The sequence below is a fragment of the Gobius niger genome (genome assembly GCF_951799975.1).
Source record: "Gobius niger genome assembly, chromosome: 11".
NCBI classification, from domain to species: domain Eukaryota; kingdom Metazoa; phylum Chordata; class Actinopteri; order Gobiiformes; family Gobiidae; genus Gobius; species Gobius niger.
The window spans coordinates 28,933,968-28,961,719 of record NC_136862.1 but is presented as its reverse complement, the minus strand read 5'-3'; the positions used below and the strand labels follow the sequence as shown (position 1 = coordinate 28,961,719).

Below are 27,752 nucleotides of genomic sequence, written 5' to 3'. Positions count from 1 at the left end.
GTAGAGGAGAGAGGAGTTAATCAGAAAGGAGAGTATTTCATAAAAGACACAACATCTCTGGTTCTACAAAAAAAATATGTGATTTTGATCCAAACTAGCCTCTCCTCTTAGCCTGGCTAAAATCACAAGTGATATTTAGTCTGGGGACACCAATTCATTTTCTGGTTGGAGAGGTGTGGTTCACGATCGTCCATAGTGATTTATTGGACTGAATGTCTATGATGCGTCTGCACGCAGCCACAGCCAATCGTATCATCATATGAGATGACGTATGACGTACCCGCTGTAAACTTTCGAGCTAAACTATTTAGAGCACGGCCTAAAGCTCGATCAAAAAATAGCGTCGCGTCTGCTGCTGTCATGTTGGATCTGTAAATAAACTTTTTTTTTTGTCCGTAAATAAACTACAAGCTTCCGTATATCGAAGAGCTCGTCATCATCAACTCCTCGTTCTGTGATTGGTTCCCAAATCCATGCGAAAATTTGTGTGTGTCCATAGCTATAACATAGAAAATGCTGTGGTGACATGAAAAATGGTCTGGATTGTTGGCACTCAATTACTAAACCTAAATTACAAAAACAGCCCGGCACTCATTGTATTAAAACGTTGCTGAAAATATCATTTTTATGCATAAGATTCATTATTCTTAAATCAAATCATAAACGACAGAAACCTTGCGGTGCATTTCCCCCCTCATATTTATTTGATATCCCATATTGTTGGCCAATAAAAATACAGAATAATCTCCAAAACCGAAAGTGATAGAGATGATGAGTCATTGAGTCCTTCCACAACTTCCTCAGCCTCAGGGGTTGAAAATCAATCACAAGTTCTTACCACAGATCGTATTTTATATATTTTGTGTTGAAGACTTTTGCATGTCATTTCAGAGTCACAAGTGTGTTTTCTGTTTTGTAATCTGCTAATTTCTGTCTTTAAACTGAGCTCCCTCTAAAGCACCTGTACTAAACATGAAGGTCTAAATCAGTGCTATATATGCCTGTAATAAAGCGCCTCCTGGTGTCACAGTTCAACACATCGGCCCAAGATATCGGCGGTGCAAATCGGCATTGGTCTTAGAAAAACCCACATCAGTCGACCTGTAATATTTATGTCAGTAATCTACAGCAAAACCTTCACATTGATGTCTGTAAAGCTCTTTTTTTCCCGCCTATTCATCTGCAGCGTCTCGCTTTAAACAGGACATGACTTTAATTGTTGTGAGAGCACAGGATGCAGAAGAGAGGGTCAGACGAGCAGGAGATCTGTAAAAAAGAATCAATGTCAATGTTTAGGTTTTAGATCTCGCTCCTGCATGTCCAGTCCTTGGGTTTTTGCCTTTGCCTTCAGCCTTGCACAAATCTAACGAGGGCCTCTATTTTCTTTGAGCAACTGGACAAACCGCACATAAATTAACCCGCCCTCCCAACCTCCTCCCCCCCCCCCAGTCGGGACGTCCCGCCTGGGTTTGGCGCTCCCCGTCAACAAGGCCGTACCGTTTGGAGCGCGCTGTAGTGGGGGGAACAGAGGGGAGGGGTCTCCGAAGCCCAGCGCCGCAGCACTCAAGACCCGAGCCCTCATTAAACTTTCATCTGCAGCGCGCGGCCAAGGTCTATTTATGAAAATGCGCTTCCTCTTCGCCTCGCGGAAAACACCCCAGAAATGTGCGTGGAGCAATCTGCAGCAGAAAGAGGGGGGTATACGGAGCGCGAGTGTTAGCGACGGCTCCTGTGGAGGGTCAAATCGCGCGGCGGTGGGACGGCCGTCGGAGGCTGTTGTTTTTTGTTACGCTTGAGTTGGTGAAATGTTCCAATGATTATGCAAGAATAGTAAGAACGCCATATGTGGGGAAAGATATTGAGGCGCTTTAGTAAGAATAAATGACTCTCATAGTAGGGCTGCTCGATTATTGAAAAAATAATAATCACAATTATTTGAAATCACGATTATTCAAACAATTATTTGTTGCCTTTAGAAAAAAGTCCATCTTTATTTTATTTATTTATTAATCAAAACACTATGATGATATTTTCTGTTTTCTGGACAGTCATAAAAGTACAAATGATTTCAAGTACGCCTTGATTAAAGAGAGGTCCCTGTTTCACACCTGCCCCCTGCTGGCCAGCCCTCACACCTGCGCAAGTAAACTGAGCAGCGCGGCCTGATGACATCATCACACAGCGCCGTTTGTTTTTATGTTCGGCAAAAGCATGAGCCATGGCAGGTGAAATCTGAAGGGAAAATAATCCCAGCGCCATGAAATAACACAAGTCTGCTTTGCAAAAAAATAATAATTGGAAAATAAATAAATAAATCTAAAAAAAATTTAAATAAATTATAATTGATTTTTTGCGATTATGCTAATTTTGGAATCGTTTACTGTTGTAATAGAAATCGTAATCGAATTTCGATTAATTGCACAGCCCTACTCATCAGTCTCAATGAGGGCCCTTCAGTGACCAATGTGTGGGAACCTCTATTCAGGGGCGTCCTGCAGGGACCTCATTTCGGACCGGGACTTTTATCTTTTAAACCGGTCCTCTCCTCGAGTTTTAGCTCACCTCATAGGCCGGTAGCTTTGATAATTCGAGGTCATATGATCGGTTCCAACACTCTCTTTCACACTCTCCGAACGAATGGTGGGTGTACACTGTGCAATTTGTTTTTTGTCTTTTAAGATCTTTAGATGTCACATTGCACGATGTGGGGATGGTAAAATTCTCAGCTGCTCTCGTCTCCACTGCCATTGTTCAAAGAGCTGTGATCGAGGTTTTGTCATTGGCGCTCGGGCCGGCGGAAGACGGTGAATAGCGGTTTCAAATGCACGGCCGTGATGGAGGAATCTAGTAAGTAAGTTGGTAATAAGTAAGTAACGTTTATGCTCATAAAACAACTCTTAATCCACTGGAATTAAAACGCTTCCTGAAACAAGAAGGTTTTCAGTTTGCACAATCAAATAAGCGCGAGGAAAGCGGGAGATCGTCCCAGAGCGTCGGCGCGACCACCTGGAAAGAGCGATCTCCTCTGGTCCTGAAACGGTTATGAGGGACCATGAGTTCTGATCCAGAGACCTCAGCCTCCGAGTGGGGGTGTACGTTTGTTAAGTGGTGACGCCTCAGCTCTACTTCAGGGGTCATAGATGTGCGAGAAACTACAAAAAACTCTTTAATACCACAATCAATATTTCTGTTACTCAACGGGGAGTGACTGAACATACTTATTTCTCAGAACCATTAGCCAAAAATGCCGCACCCACTGCTAAAAAAGTATTATTTACTAAAATCGGTAATTCCGGTTAGGGAGATAGCGGAGATAAATGCTAACGGCACAGCAGCCACGCTAACCCCGGAAGTACCAATTAAAGTAAATACATTTTTAGCAGTAGGTGCGGCATTTTTGGCTAATGGTTCTGAGAAATAAGTATGTTCAGTCACTCCCCGTTGAGTTTCAGAAATATTGATTGTTGTATTAATGAGTTTTTAATGGGTTTTTTTCTCGCATATTAGCCGGTATGCTAGGACCAGGAAGCGGAAGTCGTGACGCAGGGGCGGACTGGCCATGTGTCCATTCTGGAAGAGCATATAGAAGGGCCTTTGGGTTACCGGTCTGGCCTTTCCATTTTCTCTTCTTATCCCCCGCCTTAACCGAGCTTTACCTAAATCTAAAAGCTTAAAAGAAAAGAATCAAAACTTAAAAATGAGGATGAAAACGGAACAAAAATGTGCCAGGAAAGCAACAAAAAACCCACAAAAACATGACAAAAAAGAGACGAAAACGCAATGGAAAAAAGCAACAAAAAAGCCACAAAAAACACAATACGAAAGTGACACGTAAGTGACACGAAAGTGACACGAAAGTGACGAAAACACAACGAACACACAAGAAAAAAGTGACGAAAAAGCAACAAAAATATGACAAAAATGTGGCGACAACGTGACAAAAAGTTTCAATCACTTTTGTAAGTCTTGTAAGCCGAACTGGAGAAAATGCACTTGGTTAAGGGTTAAATTTGTATTTGTGGAAGTGTTGCATTTACGCTAGTTTGGGCCAGGCTGGTCCAGAGTCCAGGGCCGTTTTTCAGGACACAACAAGTCTCTGACCATGCAAGGCTCTGGAGGTCAGCACCAGGATTTTAAAACTGAAAAGAAAAGTGACTGGGCATTTACGTTGTATTGATACCAAACCTTCATATGTAGCGTCCTAACTTTTCACAGGGATTAGTTTCTAAACATATTCTTTCAGGGTCTCATCATGTTACATAAAACCACCCTGCCAGCTCACAATTGATGCACTGAAGGGAAAACAAATACATTTCTGTTCACTAATAGTAATGAAACAAATTGGGTACCAAGGCCGTGGGAACCCAGGGTGCTGAGGGGGCTGCAGCACCCCCCTGTTGGATAGTTTGGGAACAGCAGGCAATATTAACCCCTTAACTCCCACCAGAACCGAGCACATTTTCTCCAGTTTGGCTTTACCCCCAGTCCAAAAGCTTCTGGAAAAAAGCTGTGAAAATAGCGACAAAACTGAGACGAAAACAATGGTGGAAATGTGACAAAAAGTGACAAAAAAATACTACAAAAATGTGACGAAAATGTGACAAAAAATGACAAATATTTGATTAAAAAAATCACGAAAAAATGACAAAAATGTGACAAACGTTTGACAAAAAAATGACAAATGTGACAAAATGTGATAAAAAAAAATTACTACAAAAATGTGATTAAAATGTGACCAAAAAAAATGAAAAAAATGTGATAAAAATTTGACAAAACATGACAAATATTTGATAAAAAATGTACGAAAAAATTACAAAAATGTGTCAAAAAATGGACAAAAAAAATTGACAAAAAAATGACAAAAAAGTTACAAAAATGAGTTGAACACCCAACAAAAAAATTATGGAAAAACAATCTGATGACGTGAGGAAAAAGATCCTCTCGGTTCAGGCGGGAGTTAAGAGGTTAATAAATAGGAAATTCGCACAGAAAAAGCGTTTTGGGGGTAAATGTTGTCCCTCAGCACCCCCTAGCTAAAATATCTTCCCACGGCTCTGTTGGGTACAGAACCTCAGCCCTCGCCTCTCTCTCAAAGAGAAATCGCCTTGAATTTGAACTTTTGTGCTTATGTTTCATAAGGTTTTCCATTTGAATTGAGCTATAAATTGTACATCTGACCCGCTGATCCATTCCCAAAACCCACCCCAAACACTATATCACGAAAGAAAGAACGAACGCCAGCATCTACTTTCTCCACAAACAGTGCCCGAGTCTTTAATCTTGGAAAATTCACACAAATCTGAAGCCTCGTGTCTGCAGATATCTCCCTATAACAGTTACAGTGAAAGACTGTCCTCGCTTTCACTTAAGCTCAAAGCATTTTCGTGAAAATATATTTATTTTTTTGTGCGTGGAATGGTTAGCGCACCAGAGACCTCCAGCCCGAGTGTCCAGAGCAAAACCAGTGAAACGAGCGCGATGTTGAAAGATCAGCTCATGACGCAACAATTCCAACGCTCTCGCTTTAGTCCGGAGAAAATGTGCTTTTGAAAATAGACGTCTGGCTAATTGGTGTTTGTGCGGATGATGGACGTTTGGAGAAAAAAAAATCTCTAAAGGATATGGATTTGCTCCGCCTAATTTATTTATACTTTGTGAAGATAATGAGGCTGGCTGTGTTATCATCCACTACATTCCATGTATAAATGGAGAAATAATGGTCATTTTTTAACTCAACTTAACTCTTTCCACGACAGACCTTTTCTCAAAATCTACCTCCGAGCCTGCCAGGATTAAACTCTTCACCGTCTCACAGAAAATGTTGTCCCACTCTGACATGCTGAAACAAAGACCTAAGCCTCTACTAACAGCTTTTGCATTTTTCGGCTCAATTTTGCTGACTTTTCTCTGGTGTAGTGGGACCACACATCACTGGATTGTTGTCTGTAGAGGTTAACCGCTATATCGGCCCGAGACTTTATCGGTTATCGGCCGATCTTGCGCCAAAAAAAAGCCGATGTCTTTGGGACCGAAAATGATAGAGACTTCCCTTTGCATTGGAAGGAGCGAAGTCATGGAATTCAAACGAGTGTGTTGAAGATTGTTTGTAGCCAACCAATTTTTATTTTCAGTTTGTTAAATCCAAACCTCACCAATATGGAAATGCTGCAGCTCATTTCGAAGCACAGAATTAAATCGATGAGTTAGTTTGTATTGTATTGTATTTTTGATTGTCAAGCAAAATGCCGCCGCTAGCAACAGAATGCTAGTGCTAACGGCAGCAAATCAAAGCTGGGACAGAAACTATTAAATCACCTAAAGTAACATAACAAACAAGGAATCCAAAATGAGCTTGGTCGCATCTAACTTCACCGGTCCATAGAGGAGAGGAGGAGAGGCTAAATGCTAGCACGTTCAGTGTTTTTGCATGACTGAGCTCATGCGTAAAGACCAGACGGTAACGCATCAATTCGTCTAAGCTCAGGTAAGAACATATCTCCGTGTGGATAAACGGTGGCCTGTTCGTTCAATATAAAAAAAACAACAACAAAAAAAACGATCAATGGGATATTTTATGTTGGATCCAGACACGTGACTGGGAGTGGGTGGGACTGTTGAACTCTATACACCAGACTCTATACACCAGACTGAAGAGAAAAAGGAGGTCCGAGGCTCATCCGACTTTCAAGTAAAAATCCTTTATTTTCGAGGGACACCAACGCGTTTCGACCGATTAGGTCTTCATCAGTGCAGAGTTTTCTTCAGACCGAGCTTTTTGGCGTACGGATCCTGGAAGAGCTCCTGACTGGCAAAGATACTAAACCCACAGCAGCGCTCACTCGCCCTCTTACCCACGTCTATACACCAGACATTTAGAAAAATCTGCCAAAAATGTCAGTCAAAAATATCGGCCATTAAAAATCTCCCAAAAAATCGGCATTGGCCTAAGAAAAAACATACGTTCTCGTCCGCTTCCTCAAACTGATCTGGCTCTGATGCTGTCACATCGAGTCTTTGTTTATGCTTTTCTGCCAGGGCCATGTTTGTTTCGGAGGCGCTCTTCCCCCATTCGGCTTGGAGCGGAGACCCGGAGTGTTTTTTTGTTGGCGAATGTGCTTGCCGCTGTTGCCTCCATCTCCAATCGTCAACATGAGTGTACAAATATACACAGACCCCACGATATTCTTTCACATTAAAGAGTCTAAATGGCGAGAATTACAGTCATGGGAGGTAATGCTCGTCAGTGGCATTCAAACAGTTAACAAATACCAACTATTGCTTAGTTTAGACATATTCTAGCTTGCTCAGATCAGTCTCTGTGCTGGATATATATTTGCTTCGAAAATGAAACGGTCAAAAAGTTAGTGAGATCATTGCTGTGCCCTTAGTTTGTACTATCCAGGTTTACGTATCCAAAAGTGGCAGCAAATGGCGAGGCTTCCATACTTCTGCCGTTTCCCGAGTTAGAAAAGCTCTTAGCATGTCTCCCACCTGTTTTCTATGTTCCGACGGTTCTATGTTTGGAGCGCAGAGAGGGCGACTGCGCCCGTCACAGCCGCAAAGACAACCAGGACCCGGTGAATTATTGAAGGGGTGAAAATGGCACTGACTTTTCTAAAAACGCACTCGGTCTGAGAGGAGGACGGGCCTACGGAGCGGGTCAGAGTCCAGCACTTACCTGAGGTTTAGTGTCTTCTATAGAATGTCCTTGAGGGAACGGTTGCTCGGGTTTGCTTCAGTCCAGTCTGCCTGACTTCTCTGAGCAAAAAATTAGCCTTCCCAATCCTTAATGATTTCAATTAGTCGCGAGTGTCCAGGGAGCACTTGAGTTTCTACTAATCGAAGTTAAAGAACTAACAAAAAGAATGTGACTTTACGAAGAAGTCCATATTGTGAGTAAGGGATAATGTATAGAACGCTGGTCATTATCGGGAAAATAAGCACCGACAGGGCGAACCGGACCCCGACGCGAAGCGGAGGGGTCTTGTTTCGCCCTGAAGGTGCTTATTTTCCCGATAATGACCAGCGTTCTATACATTATCCCGCTTATTATACGGCCATTTGCCGACTGAACACACAACATAAACTTTGTACACTTTTATGAAGGTCAAAAGGTTTATTTAATGACTTCCGCGACAAATAGTTCCCAAAAGTTTGCGCGTTGCTAGGCAACGTTTTGCTAGGCTAGAAGCAGCAAGGCTAGTAGCTAGCGTAGCTACTTAGTTGAAGGCGCAGTTGGAGTGGAGAAATGGTGGTGAATCTCTGGGTAAGTTGAAAGTCAGACTCACGCTAACTTCACGAGCGATTCCCCCAACTTCTCTCGCAGTGACGGGGACAGAGATAGTGTCCGCTACTACGTACGCGCGGAGTGATATGAAAGCACGAACTCCGTTGCCATTGGCAGCGGTCATTATTTTTCTCAGAGGTCCTTTATCAGAAAATAATGACCGGTAGAATGTTGGGAAATCCCATTCAAATCAACGGAGCGTTCTACTTACGTTGTGAAGAGCCGTATAATAAAAACAGATAACACTCAACCCAGCCTTACCGTTGTAGGCCTCTGTTAGTCGAACACCAATTTGTTTGCAGCCATGTTCTTCAATTGAATTCTTTCTTGGCAAAATTGACAAAAAGTCTGTAGAGGTGGTGCCCTGTCCAGATCCAATGTCATGCTTTGACAAAGTTTGAGCAGCCACAAGCCTCCCCTGAGCTCAGGGGCCTGTAAATCAAAGCTCACAGCTGAGACTGAACATGATTTAAAGGAATCAACTGTATTTTAAGAAACACCAAAAGTCTTTGGAGCCAGACTTTTAAGTTTTGTTTAAAAAGATGTAAAGTTATTTAATCTTCTGCAGTCGCCCCCTAGCCACTAGGGGGTGGTATTGCAGCAATGTCAGCTCCCTACAGTGAGGACCAAAGAGCAGTGTTTTCCTCGCCCATTGCTAACAACTCGGAAAAACACATCAAATTCAATGTTACATTTTTGGAATAATTATCATCATCTCTCAACTCCCTCCTCCGCACCCCGCAAACCCTCCACTTCAGAATGACAAGTTGCGACCTAAATAAGAATGGGCCTCATTCATAAACTTTCACAACTCGTTCTTACGGACAAATTTGTTCTTAATACCCTCTTAGGAAGATTTTTGGCATTCACAAAACTTGTTCTTAGCTGAAAACGTTCACAAATAATGTAGCAATAAATGATAAAGACGAACGTTGGCCTTGATCCTCCGGCCTCGTGTACCTGAGGCGCGCACTCTTCTCTAACCGGGCGGAGTAATGCGCTATTTAAACATTTTGTTATGAGCTTATTCGCGTGCCCAAAGGTTTAGGAGGGTCCTTGAGCGTGTGGCCAGATGGCTGAAAGTTTTGTTGGTTATTAATTTTGGAGGTGACGCTGCCCCTCTAAAGCAACACCCATCTAGAGTGAGCCCCGAGAAGCTCCAGGTAATGCAAACAGAGGTCAACTACATGTTGCTCAGTCTAGTTGCAGCTCGTGGAGCTCACCATCTCTGCTAGTTGAAAAGTCTGACAAGTCCCCTCGTTTCTGCACCAATTTTAGAAAGGTGAACGCCTTGTCACTTAGCCTGACTGTTTCTTTCCAAACTAGACCTCCTGAAAGGCTATTGGCAGGTCCCCTTGACTCCTTGGGCTCAGGAGATCTCAGCCTTTGTCACCCCTGATTATTTTTGTCAGTATAATGTTATGGCATTTGGCATGAGGAACGCTCCGGCCACACTTCAGCGCCTGGTTAATACAGTTTTGAAGGGTGTTCGTGGTTGCGAAGCCTAGATGATGTGGTCATCTGTAGTTCCTCCTGGAATGACCATGTATCCAAACTTGATGATGTTTGTACTCGGCTTGAAGCTGCCAATATTAGCTTAAACCTCGCTAACAGTGAGTTTTGGCAAGCTACAGTTACGTATTTGGGTAAAATGATGGGTTGTGGAACTGTGTGTCCAGTTGGAACTAAAATTGAGGCCATTGTGAGCTATCCTGTCCCGAGTAACAGACGTGACCTTAAGCGTTTTTGGGCATGGCTGGATATTATAGGAGTTTTTTGCAAGAACTTTGCCTGGTTGCCTCTAATCTAACTCCTCTGATTTCAAGCCTGACGATCTGCCAATGGAGAATTCATGCAACCCCTCCGTTCCTTGCAGTAAGAGTCGGTTTACCCCTCTCGCGCTGTAGAGCCTAACACCCGGTCACCGCGCGCTTCACATTGATTAAACTCAAGTATCTATAATTCATCCGCTCGGAGCCGACAGAGAAGTTAAAGTTTGATGAAGCCGGCGCTGGTTTCTTTGTTACGGACGCTTGGCGGACCGCAGTCTGGAGAGCCACGCGGTTAATATTGACAAATGCAACATCCGTGAAACAGCGGCCGCGCAATAACGAGACTTCAATACGGACGAGAATGAGCAAAGGAAGCTGGACTCTGGGACATCAGCCGGGACGCAGAGGGGCGAGGGGCTGTGGCCGGGCTATCGACCACATAAACTTTGGCGCTTAGACCTAGACCTCGACCTAGGCTGCGTACATGTTCTACGATTTGAATTTGAAAGTTAATAGGAACGACTGGCTCCCGCCCCCCTACCCATCATCACGTTCTAGAACCTGCAAACAACCGTTCAGGTTACAGAGTTCGATTTCAGTTGGAGCAGATGCCAATACAACTCTAGGGGAAACGGTTTTTGAAAGAAATTTGGAAACAAAAGTATTATTATCGTGAGTCTGACACTTCCACATGCTATAAATACACCTACAGTCGATATCATTGTGGTTTGGCTACATTGTTCACTTTAGAATTCATCTAGTATTCTAAAGTGAACAATGTAGCCAAACAAATGGAGTGCTCTAAACTTTGTAAAACCTTTTTTAATCAGTACATTTCAACAAAAAAAAATATCTATAGATTTCTTTACTTTCAGGCATCCCAAAGTCCTCGCCTTCCACTTTTTATCTATATAGTATTTTCTGACAAAGTGTACTGGACGAGGGCAGTCTGAAACCTTGGAGGATATTGATGTCTTTAGGTTCGAAGTATTACCTTCTGCTGCATATCCGCCGTCTGTTACTTAAAGCCACACTGCGCAACACATCCCTTTACAAACACTTGTCCCAATACAGAGCAGGTGGAAAATACAATTAAAACATGTGGACTGAGCTGCGGATTTTTGTTGTAATTTTTTTTTTTTTTCTTTATCGAAACAGCTGCACAGCAAATGGAAGCAAGAGAAGGGGGGGAAATGGGAGGGGCTTATTTGAGCTTGCTCGGAGAGTCAGGAAGTGAAACATACTGGATGTTTTGTTTGAGCAGTTTTAGATCAATATTGCATTTTGTAACCGACAAAGTGTAAAATAGTGATAAAGATGTGTTTGGGATTATTAACATAGTAAATTAAAGACAATTGAAGTTGTTTTTTTTAACAGTTTATTGTGCCTTTACTCATGTTTTTTACATCTACTGATCAATTAGCTGTGATAGAAACATCCATATAGATCCGATTTTGGCTTGGCTTTATTAGTGTGTGAGAAAAATGTTTATAGTCGGGCAGAGAAAGGCAAAAAAGAGTGGAAATTGTGATTCTCAAGAGAGATTTTCTACCCTCTCGGCTAGGCCACGCCCCCTTCAATGACGCGCTGTCCTCTGTAGCTGTAGATTGAAATTGAGGTGGAAAAATTCCATGGTGGTAACTGTGAAATTTCTTGTTTTATTTTTTTGGCTCATCTCTGTCATTACTTGGAAGAATCCACATGACACAGTGACAATGAACAATGTTCCTGAAGTTCATTGTCTTCTCTGTCAGTGCGTACAAACTAAGCAACGCCACTTATGCTAACTTTGTGTGCACGATCTGTTTTCCTCCTGCTCCCGTCAACTTTAATGCAGGATGAAAGGAATCTGTAACCCATCGATGACCTGTAGGCCGGGTTCATGCGACTATGCAACTTTTTATGTAAAAAAAAAAGGTTCATAGTGGGTATTTGACCTTTCAGTGACCCAATGGCTGTATGGATGGTTTAGCTTAGTGGCTTTACTTTCCATCCCAGTGGCCCCTATGATGCTTTAGGGGGAATGAAAAAAGAAACAAAAATACATTTTTGGCATCCATAACTTCCACCAGGAGGCAGCATTTGTCCACATTTGTTTTCATCGCGGCTTACAAATCTTTTAATGACGTTCTGTACAGGGTGCTCATCTGTAGGGGAGCCGCCCACAACAACTGCATTTGTGTCGCGTAGTGGAAACAAAAGTGTGTACTAGGTAGAGTCGATACGTGAAAAGGCAAGCACATAGACCGTGGACTTCCCGCCCTTTTGCCCTTTTAAGCAACAGGCTTCGTAGGAGGACTTGAGATGCACGAGTCGGCTTTTTTTCTGACCCGCACCAACCCGACCTGCTGTAAATCAAACCCGACCCACCCAACCCGAGGAAAAGTGTCTCAGTTTGCCGACCCGACCCGAGCCCTCATGTTTCACATGTTTACAGGAGAATTAGCACTTGATGCTTTGTTTTGCTACTGCGCCGCTGAGGAACCTTTGAAATCGCTTATGGACTTATCAGGAAACGAGAAGAAGCTTTCATGAGGCTTTACCTCTATCACGTCATGGACGACTCTTTCTGTCAAACTAAACAGAGTTTGGACTAAAGTGGAGCTGCCTTTATCTGACGCTATAGAAGTTGCTGTCCTCAGGTCAGTAAGATGCTGTGGCTTTGTTTGAAACATGAATGGAGCTGAATGGGACCGGCCGATCTGTATTATTTAGATCTATGGTGAAAACCCACCAGAAAAAACAATTGGTCCTGGAACATTCTAGAGGCCACTGCAACTCAAATTTTACACAATGCACCTTTAAAGTAATGCAGAATTTGCTTTGTGGTTTCAAAAACATGAAGATCGTGCACAAATTCCCCACTGAAACGGCAACACGACGGGTTAGTGACATTGACAGCACAATCGCACACTGCCATCTGCTGTTCTGGAGTGCGTATTTGAGTGCTTTTTTTCCTTTAGACCAGGGGTGTCAAACTCATTGTGGGTCGCGGGCCGCAAATAATAGAGAAAATGTTTCCAATAAATTAATAATAATGAGCTGTGATTTGGTCAAAACGTCTTACACTTGTATTGCACTTTACAAGCCTGTGTTGCAAGTTCCTCCAAGTACTACATAGTCATTATTCATTCACTCCACACTCAGTGGTGGTAAGTTGTATTTGAAGCCACAGCCGCCCTGGGGCAGACTGTCCATTTACCACGTGGCTATATAATGTATTGTTCATATCCTGAGCTCTTATTATGTCAGTGCCCTCTGCTGGACACGTGTGGTACTCTTTCCTTTTTTAAATGTAATGCCCCCTAGTGGCTAGAATGAGCAATATGGTTATTCTTTAAAAAATCCTAACTCCGCACAGGAATGGGCTAGACACTTCCTTTCTTTTTTTTGACATACTGGAATTTATGCTCTACAGGGCAGGGGCCAGATTAAATCATCCGGGCCGTATGTTTGACACCCCTGCATTAGACCCTTTATAGAAATATGGTGGTGTTGAAAGTATTGTTTTGTAGTGGAGTAAATGTAATATGTACACAACAAAAACACGTCTCTAGTAAAGTACAGATACAAGATATATATATATATATATATATAACTCTTCCTCACCCTCCGCGGGCGGTCTCTTTCTCCTCCTGCTCGGGTCCTCTACCAGAGGCCTGGGAGCTTGAGTGTTCTGCGCAGTATCTTTGCTGTTCCTAGAACTGCACTTTTCTGGACCGAGATGTCTGATGTATTTCCTGGGATCTGCTGGAGCCACTCCTCCAGTTTGGGGGTCACTGCCCCGAGTGCCCCAACGACCACGGGCACCACTGATGCCTTCACCCTCCAGGTTTTCTCCAGCTCTTCTCTGAGCCCCTGGTATTTCTCTAATTTCTCGTGTTCCTTTTTCCTGATGTTGAAGTCGCTTGGTATTGCTATGTCGACCACAATGGCTTTCCTCTGCTCTTTGTCACCACCACAATGTCCGGTTGGTTCGCCATTACCATTTTGTCCGTCTGTATCTGGAAGTCCCACAGGATCTTGGCTCGGTCATTCTCGACCACCTTTGGAGGTGTTTCCCACTTTGACCTTGGGGTTTCCAGCCCATACTCTGCACAGATGTTCCTGTACACTATACCAGCCACTTGGTTATGGCGCTCCATGTAAGCTTTCCCTGCCAGCATCTTACACCCTGCAGTTATGTGCTGGATTGTGTCATTGGCCTCTTTGCACAGTCTACACCTGGGGTCTTGTCTGGTGTGGTAGATCTGGGCCTCTATTGCTCTGGTGCTCAAGGCCTGCTCCTGTGCAGCCATGATGAGCCTCTGTGCTGTCCTTTAGTCCGGCTCTGTCTAGCCATTGGTAGGATTTCTGTATATCCGCCACTTCAGTTATGTTTCGGTGGTACATGCCGTGTAGGGGCTTGTCCTCCCATGACGGGACCTCCAGCACCTCATCTTCTGTTCCCCATTGTCTGAGACATTCACTGAGCACGTCATCTGTCGGAGCCTTGTCCTTGATGTACTTATGGATCTTGGATGTTTCATCCTGGATAGTGGCTCTCACACTCACTAGTCCTCGGCCTCCTTCCTTACGGCTAGCGTACAGCCTCAGGGTGCTGGATTTGGGGTGGAACCCTCCGTGCATGGTTAGGAGCTTTCGCGTCTTAACATCTGTGGTCTGTATCTCATCCTTTGGCCAGCTTATTATTCCTGCAGGGTATCTGATTACTGGTAGGGCGTAGCTGTTTATTGCCCGGGACTTGTTCTTGCCATTGAGCTGGCTTCTTAGGATCTGCCTTACTCGTTGGAGGTATTTGGCCGTAGCCGCTTTCCTTGTCACCTCTTCGAGGTTGCCATTTGCTTGTGGGATTCCGAGGTACTTGTAACTGTCCTCAATGTCTGCTATTGTTCCTTCTGGGAGTGAGACCCCTTCTGTGTGGACTACCTTCCCTCTCTTAGTCACCATCCGACCACACTTCTCTAGTCCGAATGACATCCCGAATGACATGATATATATGTATATATATATATATATATATATATATATATATATATATATATATATATATATATATATATATATATATATATATATATATATATATATATATACATATACATATATACATACATACACATAGATATTGAGATCTGAACTTGTAGAAAGCGTAAGTTGAATAAGACGTTGGTATTTGGAGGCTGTGGTTTTGCTGCAGGGGACTTATTACACCCTTCCTAAAAACTGCTAACGAAGAAGAACTAATCGATGTGAACGCGGCACATTTGGGGGAAATTCTCCATTCCAGAAGCCATGAATTATTAGTAAGTGTAAGATATGCACAGCAGAAACCGCCGCAGAGACACCGGACATTTTTAATACAGCATGGCTACTTTCACAGGAAATATTGGTTACATAGCTGTATAATAACTGGATGATATTAGGCTACATAAGTAGAAAACACACTAAAGATCATAATTAACAAATATATTTAAGATTTGGATTTTTTAACACATTTTTCTGGATTTGCTTTTTGTTTATTTTACAGCCGCATGTCTACTAACACCAACATTATTTAAAACATGCAAAAAGGATGTTAATAAGACAATAAGAAAGAATCACATCACTAAAGTGTACATGACAGGCTTTAATGCTTTTGAAAATATGAATCTGAAGTCAGAACACTCTGATCATCCCCGAGTTTACATGTTCTTACCTGTTCCAGCAGCATTTTTCAAACCCAGACCTCTGAAATGAACTTGTAGCATAGCAAACCCTTATCCTAAAACCTTAATCAGCGATAGATACAGACGGCAACACGTCATGAAGGGGGCGTGGCCTCGCCGAGTAGGAAAACAAATGTTTTCACTCTTTTTAACCATTTTCTGGCTAAATATAAACTTACTTATCACATACAAATAAAGTCAAGTCTAAATTGGATCTATATGGATGTTTATTCACAGCAGATTGTTCAGTAGAAGCGAAAAAAACAGCAGTCATATCTAGCGCTAGATAACATTAGCATGATGCTAACACAAAACATCATGCTAGCATTCTCCGTTATTTATGTATTTACGGGCTGTTGAACTACTTTGCTCCTCTCGATGTCTTTGTATCTTTATTTTGTAGAAAACAATATTCATAATTCAGCATTGGTTAAAGGGACTACGCAGAGTTTAAACATTTAAAAATATGTATTTTCCTCCCTCTACATGTTCCAGCCATGACCTAATGTGTAGAATGAGCTCAGACCTGTTCATCACAACTGCCTCTATAATCCTGCACTGTCACTCAAAAAGGTGTTACTTCAGGTCCAAAGTGTCGTCATGCACGAGTTTAATATAGAAGGTGCAGTTACACGTTTGACCTGAGGTGGCAGTAGTGAGTATGCAATGACCAACTTGCATCTCGTCCCTTTAAAGTAGTTTTTTCAAAATGGTTTCCCCCTTAACTGTTTTCAAACATGACCATATATGGGCGATTCTAGAGATACTATGTTACTATGGAAACACATACAACTTCCTCAGCTTCTCGTTCTAGAATTTGATAATGTCACAATCTCAGATGGATGTCAGAGTACAACACAACACAACTCTATGTTTCTTTATTAAGGTAATCCAAACTGAAAATCTGCAAATGTTGAACCTTGTTCTGATTATGTCCACAAATCTGCTTATGGGTGAAATCCTTTCAACAGGCCAACACTGATGTTTTTGAATAATGTCGCCACGTTATGTACGAGGGTCTGAATGCAGCCGATGGACAGGGAATGACATCTCCTCCACTTTCATTCCCCGCAACATTTATTTAAGTGAATCTCAATAAAACGCCTTTAGTAACCTTCACTATCCTTAAGGTTAGGTTTAGGGTTAGTTATGATTAGTTTAAGCTTGCGTTGTCGTGTGGAGGTATGGATTGCTAGCATGATTATGTTGGTGGGTTGCAGGTTCTAGAATGTGATGATGTCACCAGACCCAGTGGGGCCAGGAGCCAGTTTTTCCTATTAACTGCATTACACTTTCACGAGTCGTAGCTAAAAAGAAAATGTATGAATTACAAAAATCATTGACTGGGTCCATGATCTCTCTGTACAAGACCAAACATTTCCTCAAACACAAAATATTTTTTCCTCTATATAATATTATATAAACCCCTTTAGAACGCTGTGATGTGAAACCCAGCTAGGCTTACTAGAATGTTGTAATGAACTTTTATGTGCACGGAACATTTGTTGGCTAACTTCCTGTTAGCCAAAGTAGTAACGATGATTTACAGTCCACATTTTTAATGTGATTTTAAAATTAAATGTAAAAAGAAGAAATAAAAAATGTATTTTACACTTACAAAATATATATAAAAAATCTCAGATTGTGCCACAATTTTAACATTTGTTAGCGATAGCCTTAGCTTACGAAGCTAAGGAGAATTCTCCTTCAGTGAAGAATATACTTTCTGAGTAAAAGTAAATATTATCATAGAGCTGCATGTTTTCTCCCACAAACTGCTTAAATATGTATTTGTGTCAGTGCGACACGGCGAACCATAGAAATAAAAAGAAGAAGCGACGCTCGATCATAACGCGTGGGGACAGTTAGCAAGTCGGCTAGTCCGTTAGCCCACTCAATGTATTTTCCTTATAGCCAGTAGCATTAGCCACAAAACATTGCAAATGAAAATGATCCAGATGTTTTCACTGTTGTCAACCTGACCACATTTACGTCAAAGCCTAGTTACAAATCATGAATGAACCTACAGACCTATTGAGATTTTACTTTAGATATATTTTCTTAAAAAGTGTCCTCTGAGCTAAATGCTAACTCTAATCTAGTTTAGTTTCTGCTTTTTGTGGGTCGGATACATCCAGTGGCCACTAAACTTCATCCTGTGATAGGCCTATGTTAAAAAATTATACAAATGATAAAAATTCCATCATTTAAATGACAAAACATACCTCCCCGTTTGTCACTATGGGCCAGTCTTCCCTCTTCATGTGGGAAGGGAAGGTTCCATTGGAAAGGGTCCGGGGGCGTTGGATTAGTAAATGAGCACATTTTTCTGCACAGCCTCAGAAAGCTAAAGGCATTTCTGTGACTTCAGGCTAGCTCTCTGTAGTTATCCCCATTGTCAGCCTGAGGAAGTTGTATCATGTTTTATCATCATGTTTATGCAGCTTTATGTGCAGAGCCTGTTTAGGCTTTTAAAGCCTTTCAATTATAAGTGCTATGTTTATCCAGCGCACCAGAGAATCTGCTGATGAGTGATAGACTCTGATGTGACATTAATGACAGACTCGCCTCTTTGGAAAGGCTCTTCAAGGGGAACGGATCAAACCAGATGCTGATTGTGAAAAGAGCCACGGCCAATGAAACAGTGTCTTTATACAATAACAGTTCTTTTTTTAATTAGGGATATTTGACTTTCATTTGAGTCATTTTGACTTGTAAAAATACTCTGCTACAGAATGCACTTCTACACTTAAAATAAGAAAAAAAAATACTGCTTGTGCTCTGGTTTCCCCTAACAAAAAAAAACATGTACAATAGGCCAGGATGAATGTGAGTGTGTTAGAGTGGGCGAGCGTGTGGGACGAAGGATGGAAATCAGCCCATGGCTACAATCCGGTGTGACATGTTCATCAACATCCCAAATAAACCAACAAATAGATCATAAACAATGGATTTGCAGTGTTCTTAATTATATGATTGAGTCTCATGATTCAAGCCAGAGCCATCCTGACATCAATGTGAATGTGTGGAGTGTGTGTGGAGTCCTACAAGTACCTCGGAACAACGATAGATTGTAAAGTGTATTTTGATGAAAGCTGTGCTGTTGTTTGTAAAAAGTGTCACAGACTGTATCGTCGTAGGGAACTGTCCTTCTTTCACGTAGATAAAACCGCGATGACACTTTTTCTATCGGGCATTCATCAAAGCGACCCGAACTTTCTGCCTGGTCGCCTGGTGTGGGAGCTCCTCTGTTAGAAACAAAAACGCCCTGAATCAGCTGGTCAAGTGGTCAGTGCTCCTCGTAAAGAGCCCTGAACCCCATCCCTAGACCCTTGGACCGGCCCCCAGCCCAGCTAAACGCTGCCGGAGAACACACACTACAGTAGAACAGAGCATGAGGACAGTCGGGTTAAAGAACTCGTGCATGGTTTATTTCAGCTTTGGGCCTCCATTTACATCAGACACATTGAGTCAAAACACACTTCCACAAAAATAAAAATGTGTACTTCCAATATTTGTTTTTTTTTCTTCAATAAATAAACTTGAAATAAATAACGATAAGAGCTTTTTGAAAAACATGAGAAAAAACATTATTGCGTAAAAATAAATAACACCAAAAATGAAATAATTCCAAAAAACGAGCGGTATCTACAAAGTGCGCCACGAGATGAGACAAAACAAACTTTCCTTTTATTTCCTTCGTAAATAATATTTTTTTTTTCTTTTTTTTGATTGTCGACACGTTGTTTTTTGTTTCACGGTGGAATCGTAACGTCGTGACACGGTGATTTTAAACTACGACCTAGACTTGGCGTGGAATCAAAAAAAAAAGAAAAAGAAAACAAAAGCCAAAACTGTTCTCGCTTTCTTCTCCTTCTCCTTCTTCTTCTTCTTCTTCTTCTGCGTTTTTGGGAGTGAAGTCAAACCGACGACGGGAATGAGGTAGGCGCCGCCGCGTGGAGAGTGCCCGGCGGTGCGTTCAGGTGCTCGGAGTGTGAGTACGGTGGACACGGTGAGTTCTCGTATCGATTACAGGATTATTGCGATGCATTCACTGAACCGGGACAGTGTGTGTGTGTGTGTGTGTGTGTGTGTGGGACGGTGGGAGTTCGGGAACGTCCCACTGTCGCTTTTTTTTTTTTTTTACGAAAAACCCCCATGCAACTCCTGAGCCTGAAGGGGAGACACTGCAGATACAAGACTTCGTTATTGCACTAAGCCACAGTCCTGTGTGGGGAACCTGAATTTTCTGCAAATGCTTTTTTTTTCTCATATCAGCGACAACATCTGCACTTTGCCGAGCACATTTTCTCCAGTTCAGCTTTACCCGAATCTAAAAGGCCAGTGTAGCGCCTCATTTGAAAGCTAAGACCTACAAAACTGGTCATACCAAACCCTAACCCTTTTGTCTGCTCTTTTTATTGTGTTTTTTGGTTTATACAATTCTGCATGGACTCTCTCCACCATCCCTGAATGAAATCATTAAAGGCGCACTGCGTAACATTTTGGACTATACTGTTGCCTCGACCAGCTCGACACAGAAAATGCTGTTAGTGCAGCGGGTAATCAAAGAATGGATCTGGATGAGGCAGTGTTAATTTCGTCGACTAAAATATTTAGTCTTAATTTTAGTCAAAGTGATATTTTTGACGACTAAAATTGGACTAAAACTAAATTAAAAGTTTCTCATGAGACTAAAACTGTGACTAAAATGTCCAGATGTTTTAGTCGACTAAAATAAGACTAAATACAAATGAAAAGGAGAGACTAAAATCATCCAAACTTCTATTGAGCGTCTGAAAGAGCCTCAGATCATGTAAATCCTCTGTTAAAGGATCAGCTCTGAGCTTTGTTCATGTGGAGCAGCTCCATGAAGCAGAGGAACCAGATTAGATGATTATAATCAATATTATAAATGCAAAGTCGACTAAATTTAAATTACATATTAGTCAAAAGACTAAGACTAAAACTAAAATAAAACATGTTGTCAAAATTAACACTGGGATGAGGACCTAACCTGTTTAAATCTCAAATTCTGCTGACTTTCATCGTATCTCCATGGAAACGAGCTGGAGACGCACCCGCTCCCGGTGACGTTTTACAGTCACATCGTAGGAGACGGACGTTTGATTGTGCATAAATGAGGTGTTTTTGCAATGATGAAAATGTCTGCCATAAAATAAATGCTTGTATTTAAGTGTTATTTATCGGGTGAAATTCTACGCGGTGCGGCTTTAAGTTCACATACGAGTGGTAGAGTGACCAGAGCCGCCACACAGTGTTTAGTCAACAGGTGCTGTCAGGGAAAGGGACCGAGGTTTGGAGCAGCATCCCAGCAGACATCAGAGACTGTACCGCATTCATAGTATTTAAAACTAAACTTAAAGGTCAGACATGTGACCATTGTCTCAAGTTTAACTGTGATGATCTTTTGTACTCTGGTCTTTGTATTTTCTTGATCTGCCAGGGACTACAGATGGAAAGTAGTCATCACATTTATACGTTCACTAATATGCACTGTCCCTTTAAATAAATAAATAAATAAATTAAATAAAACAAAAACATTCTGCTTTTCCGGCACGTTTTTTTTTTGTCGCTTCTTTCGTTGTACTTTCAACCTCGTTTTCGTTTTTTGCTTTTAGATTTGGGTAACGCCAGACTGGGGAAAATGTGCTCGGCTCAGGTGGAGGGTTAAGAGGTTAAAACAGCGCCACCTACTGACGCCAAAGTCTTCGAGATCTTGAAGGTTTTTTTTTTTTTTTCCCATTTCAAACTCCTGGCCTGGTTTATTGGTTTATTTGAACCTCTGTTTTGTATTATTGCTGATTTTTCAGTTTTCAGTATAGTTGATATCCAGAATCCTCTCTTTGTGCACATATAACCATGAATTTAACCCAGTTGTGGCCATTGTTGCGCAAAAGGCCTCATTATTTCCCGCATATTCATGTCAGTAATCTGCAGGTATTGTTCCTGTTCTCCTGCAGTGTCTCGCCTTCTCAGACCAGGCCGAGTCTCTGTTACAGGGACTTCTGCAAATCTAACACAAATAAATAAAAAAGAGAGAGAGGAGCTTCGTATTTGTGCATATCTCTCCAGGCAGAAGGCCCAGAGTTCAAATGGATTCACGATTTCACTCAAAGCGAAACAAGCGTCAAGTAAAAAAAAAAAAAAAAAAAAAAAAAAAAGGAGGATTGTTCGTAAAAGCTGCCGGGATTTGCAGAAGTTCCCTAAAGAGACCGGTTTCGGGACAAAAAATAAATAAAAAAAACAGAGGAACGTTATACAGTTGATCGAGCCGCCCATAAACGAGGTGCTATTCACACGTATTTACAGCTTCATATAAAAACTCTTCGCTTAAAGAGGTCTCGGTTTTTTTGTTTTGTACAATTACTGCTCTTCGGAGTCTGTGCTCGGTTTGTGCCGTCAGAGGCCGCGCTGGAGTCCCCCGGACCGGACCGGACCGGACCGGACCTGGTTCAGACCATGGTTCAAAGGAAGTCTCCAAACTGGACGGGAAAGAGTGGAGGTTTGGAACACTGGAGAGCCTGCGGGGCCGTGAGGGACCGAGAGGGGGGGTGGGGGGGGACAGCAGGACTCACGGAGGAACACTGACAAGTCAAGTCTTGGATTCCAGAAAGAAACAATGGTGTAAATGATAAAGAGAGGCCCAGGTCCCGCTGCGGTGAGGCCTGCGCGCGCGGCCTTCACGAGGGCGTGTGCGCGTGACCAGGTCCGCGTGATACATGGTCCGGGCTCGTGCCTCTGACGGCGGGGCGCGTGCCAACAGTCCGTGCGCGCGGGCTCAGTGCGTGGCGGAGAACTTCATCCTCTTCTGTTTCTGCCGCTGGTTGCAGAACCACACGCGCACCACGTTCTTCTTCAGGTCCAGTTTCTCCGCGATGGCCGCGATCTTCTCCGAGGAGGGCCGAGGCTGCACGGCGAAGTACGCCTCCAGGGAGCGCTTCTCCGGGGCCGCGATGCTCGTGCGCTTCCTCTTCTTGTCCGCGCCGCTGAAGATCTCCGGTTTGGCCATCTTCTCCCGCTGCGCGCGCTCGGCCTCCTCCAGCCAGGCCTCGAGGATGGGCTTCAGCGCCACCATGTTGTTGTGCGACAGAGTGAGCGACTCGAAGCGGCAGATGGTGCTCTGGCTGAGGCAGCCCACTCCCGGAATCTTGAGGTTGGCGAGGGCAGAGCCCACGTCCGCCTGCGTCACTCCCAGTTTGATGCGCCGCTGCTTGAACCGCTCCGCGAACGACTCGAGCTCGCGCGGGTCCGGCTCCGCGTCCAGCCCGGAGCTGAGCGCGCTGTGCGAGGCCAGGCTGTGCGCGTGCATGTTGACAGACTGCGCGTGGTGGTGGTGATGATGATGATGATGAGGCATGTGGTTGATGGCGGACATGTGTGCGTGCGCGCCGTGCGTGGCCGCGGAGCAGACGTCAGGGCCGGCCATGGCTCCCAGGGTCAGCCCGGGGGTCAGGTGCTCCAGCAGATCCCCCTCGAGGCCCTGCGAGGGCTGGTGGTGCGCCCCGTGGTGGTGTGACGTCAGCACGGACGGGTGGTGCAGGTGCGCGGATGACGACGTGGGCGTGCACGTCATGCTCGTCATGGTGGTCATGGTGTGGTACGTGGCGTCCGGTTTGAACGGGTGACTCTTCTGCGCCACGATGTCCACGGCCGCGAGGGCCTCCGCGCGCTGCAGCAGAGACTCATCAAAGCCCGCGAAGATGTTCCCCTGGAGCTGCACGAGACACGAGAGGGAGGGTTCATGAGTACTGGCATTACTACTGTCATTATTACTGTCATTATTACCCTCGTTATTACTGTTATTATTACTGTCATTATTGTCATTATTACTGTCATTATTACTGTCATTATTACCCTCGTTATTACTGTTATTATTACTGTCATTATTGTCATTATTACTGTCATTATTGTCATTATTACTGTCATTATTACTGTCATTACTGTCATTACTCTTATTATTACTTTCATTACTCTTATTATTACTGTCATTACTGTCATTACTGTCATTACTCGCATTATTACTGTCATTACTCTGTCATTACTCGCATTATTACTGTCATTACTCTCATTATTACTGTTATTATTGTCATTACTCTTATTATTACTGTCATTACTCTGTCATTACTGTCATTACTCTTATTATTACTGTCATTATTACTGTCATTACTGTCATTACTCTTATTATTACTTTCATTATTACTGTCATTACTGTCATTACTGTCATTACTCTTATTATTACTGTCATTACTCTTATTATTACTTTCATTACTGTCATTACTCTTATTATTACTTTCATTACTGTCATTACTCTTATTATTACTTTCATTACTCTTATTATTACTGTCATTACTGTCATTACTGTCATTACTCGCATTATTACTGTCATTACTCTGTCATTACTCGCATTATTACTGTCATTACTCTCATTATTATTGTTATTATTGTCATTACTCTTATTATTACTGTCATTATTACTGTCATTGTTACTGTCATTATTACTGTCTGCGCTTAGACAAGCACTAAACTAAACTAAACTAAACTAAACTAAACTAAACTAAACTAAACTAAACTAAACTAAACTAAACTAAACTAAACTAAACTAGATGCACGACAAGGCCTGAAACCGTCTCTGAGGAGAAACTGGGCCTTTTCTATAACGGAGGCCCGAGTGGACAAAAGACACACAGCCATCAGAACGGTCTCTTTTCTTCTTTTGACCAGGATGGAATGGGATTACATTGAATTATTTATAATTACGCACATGTGTTTTTCTTACATGTAAAAAGGTCAGTAATGATGACGTGACTCTTCACAGACATTTATTTCTGACTCTTGGTTTTGACATGAAATAATACCTGTTTGTTTTGTAAATGTCTCTCCCGGTGCGTAATGATGCTGGCTTTTACGCACGTGCCACTGAAGTGAACTCCCAAATAATCGAAATAATGTTAAATTATTTATGAATCGGTTTAATTGTTAATGTTGCGTAGTTCCACTACTGCAAAAAAAAAAAAAAAAAAAAAAAAGACAACAACAAATAAATAAATAAATACATTAACGTGTGGTTTAACATCTCTCTGTGACAGGAAATTAGGACAAACAAAAATTACAAGTTTATCCTCCAGATGTTGTTTGGTGAATGTCTCCAGCGGTTTGTTGAAAACATAGATGAAGAAAGAGCCTGGCAAAGGTTCGAGGGCCTCCTCTGTTGTCGTCGTCTCTGTGTGGCGTAAACCCTGAAGTCTGTTTCCGACTCCAAACCCATTTAAAAATTCATATTTACGACGCGCTCGTGAATAATTTCTGCCACAATCAAACCGTTTTGGATCTGAATCAACGCGGCGCAGCTCGAGTCTTTACGCAGCGATGTGTGGCCACCGCGCGCAACGAGCTCACACAGATACACACGTGTGGGCGTTGTATTCTATAACTCTTTTTTTTTTAACATGTCATCCTTTAATCCTTGGTTTGTGCTTTGTTTTTCTTTTTTTACGATTGAAAAGTTCCCAGTCGTGTCGGGCCTTGTGTGCTGCTATAACATTTATCTTCGCAAAAACAACACATAAATAAACGCGCATATGTTGAGATCAGTGCAAAGGTCTTTCTCTGGAGCTACAAAAGGCTGATATTCTCTATTTCCCCCGCTCATCCACTTCGCCCAGATTCCCCGTGGTTCATGCAGTATTGAAAAATGTGCCACTCCTGAAGAACGAAGTGCCCCGTGCGCGTCTTACGTAAGGCTGAGCGCGTTCGGAGCAGCTTTGGAACAGCAGCGCGCGGAGGAAAGCGCTTACATAAACGCGCGCGTCCAATCTAAAAGAAATATTTCTGATATTGCAGAATTGTTCAAACATTGTCGGGGCTGTTGTTTGACTCATATTTTAAGGACGTAAAAAAGGAGTGTAATTTGTACATGTGCAAGTGCGCTGACAGTCGAGCACGAGCTGACAAAATGAAGGGAAAAATGTGGTTGCAAAGGCGCCAATGGATAAAGTATTATAATTAAAACTACACTTTCTCCAAGGCGCAGATTCTCAACTCTCAGTGTTCACAGCGAGTGCGTAAAAGTGTCGAAATGTTCGGAATGTTGCTTTAAATCGTTTACACGCCAGAGCCTGGATTTCACCGAGCGACTATAGAGAGATTATAGGTCAAACAAGTGTTCGGTGCGGACGTTTTCACTCAAAAGTATCACATGAAAAAGAAGGAAAAACAAGAAAACGAACAACAACAACGTAAACACAAGAAAACGTAAAATCCTTCCATAACAACAGCACTAAAGACATGAAGCGCTTTAAAAACTATTGAAGGACCACATTAAGCCTATATATTTTTTATCCACTCATCGTCTCAGGTTCTTGTTTTACGCACAAAAAATGCCCCTTTTAGCCGATAATAAACCGTTGTATTGTTCCATTTTTATTATAATTTTACGCATTTTATAGCTGCATTTTAGCTGTGTGTCTAAATGCACAAAAGTAAATACAAATAGTGTTTCCCCATTTTCAACAAACGTTTGGTTTTGAATAAAGGGATTGTCAAAAATAATTCTTAAAGCTCATTTTCTTACTGTTAAAATCTATTTAATGCATGCGTAAAATTGGTGAACTTTTTACGCAGCGCATCCAACTCTTGCAGCGGGTTTTAAAGTGACTTACCGAGGGCGTGGGCAGGCACGCGCGGCGGATGGCCTCGGAGCTCGAGTGCAGAGGCGTGTATTTGGGCTCGTGCAGAATGGGGTGCACGCTGAAGGGCTGTTTGCTGTTCATGGACATCATGATGGCGGAGGTGAGAGAGGGGCGCGGGCCGTCGTCCTCAAGCGGATCCGTGTTGGATGTTTTTTTCTTTTTAACTCAGCCACGCGAAAGCGCGAAACAAAACCCCCTCCAAAAAAAAATCACCAAGTCACCAGCGCCGCGCGGACACAGCAGCAGCTGCAGCAGCAGAAGAAGAAGAAGAAGAAGAGTAAAGTCCACGGAGCGAGGAGAGCAGATCCACGGGGCCCGTGATGGAGACGCGCAGGTCCACAGCGCTCTGGTCCGCAGCCAGTGATGGACACGCGCAACAGAGGAACGGCTTTAAGGCGCGCAGCGGAACGGACGGGGCGCGCGGGTTGGACAGGAGCCCGGGAGAGAGCAGCCAATCCGTGGGCGGGGATCGGAGGTAGGGACACGCCCACGGCAGGGGAGTAGAGGGAAGATGGACGCGGCAGAGGAGCGGGCCTCACACCGCACCGTCTACTATTACAGCCCGTCACACTAACGTTCACACGCGGCACATGGAGCATTAAAGGCCCGGAACATGGTATTTTATTAAACATGTTCAGAAGAGAGCACATCGAGTCCAAAACTGGTTATCACTTTACTGAATTATTTCTGATATTCTCCTTGGGATGAGTTTAGAAGCAGGTTTTACAACTTTCATGGAGCAACAATGGCACCGTAATGTAAACAACAACAACAACAACAACAACAACAACAACGATCGATTTAAAAAAGAATAAGAAAAGAGACAAGGCCTTTAAGACAGTGGAGATTCTCCTCTCAAAACGTAAATCCTTTTGTTTTGAATTTCAAGTGAAAAAATGCATTAATTTCAAAGCCACATTTTTCTGACCCGAAATGAACACACTGTAAAAGTAAATACTTGAGGGAAGACACTGCAGAAAAAAAACATGTTTGCAATGAATGGTTTTTGGGTCATTTTTTTTCTTTTAACTTTCACTCTAATAAATCGCCTAATCCAGCCGTGCAACATCACAGTGTCCCAGTTCATCTGAATATCCCCACGGGGCCGCACAACAAGGATATTTCACTCCGTTCAAATGGACTTGTACTGTTTTACTTTAACGTACAATAACAAACGAAGTATAGGCTCATTATAGATTTATAATAAATGTAAACAAACTTTCAAACCTCTCAATTCTTTTCATTGTACTTGTAGTTTTGAGTGGTCGCCATT

At 42.7% G+C, this 27,752-nt stretch overlaps 2 protein-coding genes and 1 long non-coding RNA gene across 3 annotated transcripts in view; 2 read left to right on the top strand and 1 right to left on the bottom strand.

The window, feature by feature from the left end:
- The window catches only part of LOC306970430, a 441,258-nt gene extending 418,140 nt beyond the window's left edge, over positions 1-23,118 (top strand). The window contains exon 3 of the long non-coding RNA XR_013793393.1: positions 23,109-23,118. This is a non-coding gene — a long non-coding RNA (uncharacterized lncRNA). The remainder of the gene's footprint in view (positions 1-23,108) is intronic.
- LOC306970399 (protein sprouty homolog 3) overlaps positions 1-27,752 on the top strand; it is a 489,858-nt gene that overhangs the window by 158,185 nt on the left and 303,921 nt on the right. The window lies entirely within an intron of this gene.
- On the bottom strand, positions 22,357-26,827 carry pou4f4 (POU class 4 homeobox 4). Its single transcript, XM_079566366.1, has 2 exons — positions 26,450-26,827; positions 22,357-23,505 (listed from the first exon to the last, which is right to left on the bottom strand). Exons 1-2 carry the CDS (start codon positions 26,567-26,569, stop codon positions 22,570-22,572), a joined length of 1,056 nt encoding a protein of 351 aa, XP_079422492.1. The 5' UTR covers positions 26,570-26,827; the 3' UTR covers positions 22,357-22,569.

Excerpts from the sequence above, each read along its gene's own strand:
- pou4f4 (XM_079566366.1), bottom strand. The coding sequence starts at position 26,569 with ATGATGTCCATGAACAGCAAACAGCCCTTCAGCGTGCACCCCATTCTG. Across the intron at positions 23,506-26,449 it reads CGTGCCTGCCCACGCCCTCG|CTCCAGGGGAACATCTTCGC; the intron begins GTAAGTCACTTT and ends TGTCTCGTGCAG.